This window comes from Mytilus edulis, chromosome 8 (genome assembly GCF_963676685.1).
Source record: "Mytilus edulis chromosome 8, xbMytEdul2.2, whole genome shotgun sequence".
Taxonomy (NCBI): Eukaryota; Metazoa; Mollusca; class Bivalvia; order Mytilida; family Mytilidae; genus Mytilus; species Mytilus edulis.
The window spans coordinates 80,752,084-80,756,304 of record NC_092351.1 but is presented as its reverse complement, the minus strand read 5'-3'; the positions used below and the strand labels follow the sequence as shown (position 1 = coordinate 80,756,304).

The following is a 4,221-nucleotide window of genomic DNA, read 5'->3' as shown; positions in this document are numbered from 1 at the left end:
TGTTCATAATTTCTAATAATTTGTCTAAAAATTCTTTTCCAGCTTTAATAAACAGCTCTGGAAAAAATCCATCTGGTCCTGGTGCAGTTTCTTTCTTCAGTCTGAAGATGGATCCCTCCAATTCATCCATGGTAATACTTTGGTTATATTTGTCATCATCCATTTCTTGGTTGTCACTATCTAATGTTATGTTGATGTATTCTTTAGTTGTTTCCTCATAAAACTTGTTGTCAAATTTTCTTGGGTCTAGGTGTTTTCCTCCAAAAATACTTTTTCCAATTCCTTTGACTTTTCTTTCTCATCGAAAATTACATTGCCATCACATTTTATGAAAGGAAGTACCTTGTTGTCTGAGGTTTTCTTGGTTAATTTTTTGAAAGCTCCCCATCTTTCCTTTGGTGTTTTTCCTGATCCTATCACATCACATAGTGTTGTTGACCATTCATTTTGGGCTTTATCTTTGATTACTTCTAAGTTCTTTTCCGCATCTATTATTTTATTAAAATTTTGAGGGATACTTCTTTCTTTAAAATGTCTCTGTGTCTTGTTTAACTCTTTTTTTGTTAACTTTACATCTTCATTCCACCAGACAGGATGTTTAACTTTTGGTCTATTTTGATGATATTTATATTTCGGTATTACCTGTTCCATACATGCTGTCATACAACTTTCAAAACATTCATACCATACTTCCAAAGAGTCATCATCTTTCAAAAGCATATCTTTGAAATATTCTTCTGTGGTTTCCTTCCACTCTTCCCAATTGCATTTCCTTATATTCCAATTTTCTTCATCCTTATTGCTTGTCATTGAATTTCCCTTTTTACTTCCCATATTCAAATCTAACATTATACAAATGTGGTCTGATGTAACCTTTTCATGTGTGAGTGTTGTACACTCTTCCACAATATTATAAATGTTCTGTGATATTAGGGCTAGGTCTATAATACTGTCACAATTTCTACGTGTTGCTTGTCCATCATTTACACAAATTAAACTTGTTTTTGTCATACATTGTTCCAAAAGTTCTCCATGTTTGTTTTCTGTTTTGTTGTTCCATTCAAATGATTTTGCATTGAGATCTCCTAGAATTACCAAATTTCCCAGCTTCTGTGTATTAATTTCTAAACATAATTTCTTCATATGTTCTGTATTTTCTGGGGTAATATATGGCACCCATAAGTTTATCTTCTTATTTTGTTGGTCTTTTATTTCCAGACAGACCATTTCGAAATCATATTTTTCATATTGTTGTCTTCTTTCTGCCACAAACTCCAAATTTGGCTTGATGCATATTGCCGATCCTCCTCTTGATTTATCTGGTCGTGGTGAACTAAAAATTTGCCAGTTTTCAAATTTCAATGGATTTTGTTTTGATTCAAATGTTTCATTGATGATTAAAATATCTATATCATAATTTCTTACAATATCTTTTAATTCCACTGCAGTTTTAAATGATTGTGCATTGATAAATAACAGTCTCATGGTGATTAAATATATTATAGTATGTTTCTGCTTAAATGGTGTTTCTAAATTTTCTTTGATTAACAAATCTAATGAATTCTGGACATTTTGATGATGATGATTTGTGAGACCCTCCACAGTTACAACATTGGGATGGTTTAGTACAGTACTGTTCCTTGCAACTTTCAGAGCCACAGTTGTTACAACAGCTGTCAGATTTACATTGATTAGAAGAATGACCAAGATGTTGACACTTAAAACAGCGAATAAATCTATAGTTTCTTCTTTTCTCCACAAAAATAGTGTTGTTCCCATATGATAAGTTCTTGGTTTAAGGTTTGTCTTAAGTCTTGTGGAGTGTCAAATTCTATCTTTACAATTGGCATAGGTTTTTTAGTATCCCAATATTTAATTCTGGTTACCTTTGTTATTTGTGCTGTTGTTTGTTTTTCGATTTGGCTTTTAATATCTTGGATATTTTTGTGTATAGGTATATCACAAATGAATCCAATTGATTCTCCGTGTGGTCTTATAGACGCTGGAAGATGTATATTACTTTCTTTCCCAAATATTTTTTCTGTATTATAGGTTTTAAATTCTTTCAAATCCTCTTTCTTTTCAAAGTGTAAGGCTATTCCACCAAGTGGTAATTTGTAAGCTAGTTTGACCTTTTCTGCTCTCTTTTCTAGGGTACAGAGCTCTTTTCTTATTTCTTTACTGCTTGAAAATATTTCTTGATTTTCTATATTGTCTATAACTAATATAAGGTTTGGATCGCTTTTTTCAATCCTTTTTGTAGTTTTTTTTTTTATTTCTTTTTCTGATTGTTTGTCACTTTCAACAGACTTGGTTTTCTTTATGTCTTCTGTCTTTGGTTCTTCTTTCTGTACCTTGTTTAATTCTATATTTACAGTTAAATGATTCTCTGTTATTCTTTTAGCCCTTTGGATTATGTGGTTTTGTTTGATGACACAAAATGCACATTTAAATTTTATTCTGAAAGTTGTATACTTATTTGAATCTCTATTACTAATTCCAGCAATGCCACCAGCATCTACAGTCATCACATTCTATCCAGTCTGTTTCAGATGAGCATTTATGTTGACCGCATCCAATGCAAATGTCATATTCTTTAAATATGGGTTCAATATCTGTATCTTTTATTTTTGTAGGTGTTTGTGTTGGGGTCACAGTTTTATTTATTTAGTTTTTTACCTGTTTTGGTGCCTTTGGGCTGAAGAAATCTTTTGGTTTCCCGTTTCTTTTACTTCTTCTCAACATATTTCATGGGGGCTGCCATTTTGAATATGTGACGTCACAATTAATGTTTGTAAACAACGAATGTTTTTCTGGTTTAATCCGATAACGTTTGTTCAAAAAAGTAAGTAAATCTAATCTTACCGCATTATTCTTCTGAAATATATTCTCCTATCCTTTTAAAAAAATGTTCAAACAATGAATACTTACTCAGTTATCTAGTTTAGCATTTGTCCTGTTGCCATGGACGCTTTCCATACAAGTTCACTTCGATCAATGTTTTTTCCACTAAATTTACTGAAAGTGTTTGTAATAACGGCTGCAAAATGTTTTTAAAACTGTAATAAGTCTATGTTGATCTTTTCACTACTGAATAATTCCTCAATATATATGAATTTTACTAAATTTTAAAATATACGGAGCTCCTTTCAAAACAGCTGATTGACAACAGCGCCACCTATCACATATCAAGTTCTTTGTATCAACTGTCTGACCATTTCAAACATCAGCAGACGAGCGTCCTTTCGCGTCATATTATAAAAAAACGACCACGGTGAAAAGATTTCCGGTTTTCCGTATTCCCTCGAGGATCCAAGCTTTCGTACATTTATAAGGGACGACATCAAAAGATCGATGTAGGATAAAAAACTTAAATCAAATAGTCTGGGGGTGGGGGGGGGGGGTAAAATTCTGCAAGTTTTGTAAAATTGATTTTTACATATATATTCCTATTGGTAAATCAATTTTTCCCAAATTAAGTTAAGAGGGGGGAGGGGGGGGGGGGGTCAGTGAAAAAACTATGTGAATTAAGTTTTTTATCCTACATTGAACTTTTGATGTCGTCCCTTACGGCCTTTACGTATAATATCATATGTGAGAGTTAACTTAGTCCGGAATCGAGAATGGGGAATTAAATAAGGACAAAAAAAAACAAAGTTAGTTAAAAAGCAAAAATAAAGAATAAAGGATCATTATTCTCAGAGCATATATATGTCTCTGGAAGAATCATGAGAATAAAGAAAAACTAAATAAAGAATATGCAATCATTTATCTATTATTTTATAACTCATTCACATTTTGTTCCATTCATAATTAAATAACTGTGCTGAGGGGGGGGGAGGGGGCATGATGGTGAAGTTTGGAAAATTGACAAACGAGAATTACTCTAAATCAGAGAATGTAAATGTTAGACAGTTAGAGTGTAATAAATAAAATATATATTTTACAAAATGAGGCCACAGAAAACACAGATTTTTGTTATTACTAATAAGAGTCTGCAATTTGAGTATCACTGTCAGTGGCGGTTCCAGAGGGTGGGCGGGGTGCGTAGAGGGCATACACACCCTTTGCTTGGACATTTTTTTGTAAACTGATTAATCAGACAAAGCTTCAAGACAAGATTTCGAGAACTTTGCCATTTCCCGTGCATTTTTTTTTATGCGACAATTCTTTACTTATAATGATGTTTTTTGCTGGTATTTACTGATTATTTAAGGTCAC

General features: G+C 32.4%; 1 protein-coding gene across 1 annotated transcript; it reads right to left on the bottom strand.

Annotated features, from left to right (window-relative positions):
• Positions 1-246: 246 nt before the first annotated feature.
• On the bottom strand, positions 247-1,485 carry LOC139484416 (uncharacterized). The gene has a single exon (XM_071268148.1). It carries the CDS (start codon positions 1,483-1,485, stop codon positions 247-249), a length of 1,239 nt encoding a protein of 412 aa, XP_071124249.1.
• Between the last annotated feature and the right edge of the window lie 2,736 nt (positions 1,486-4,221).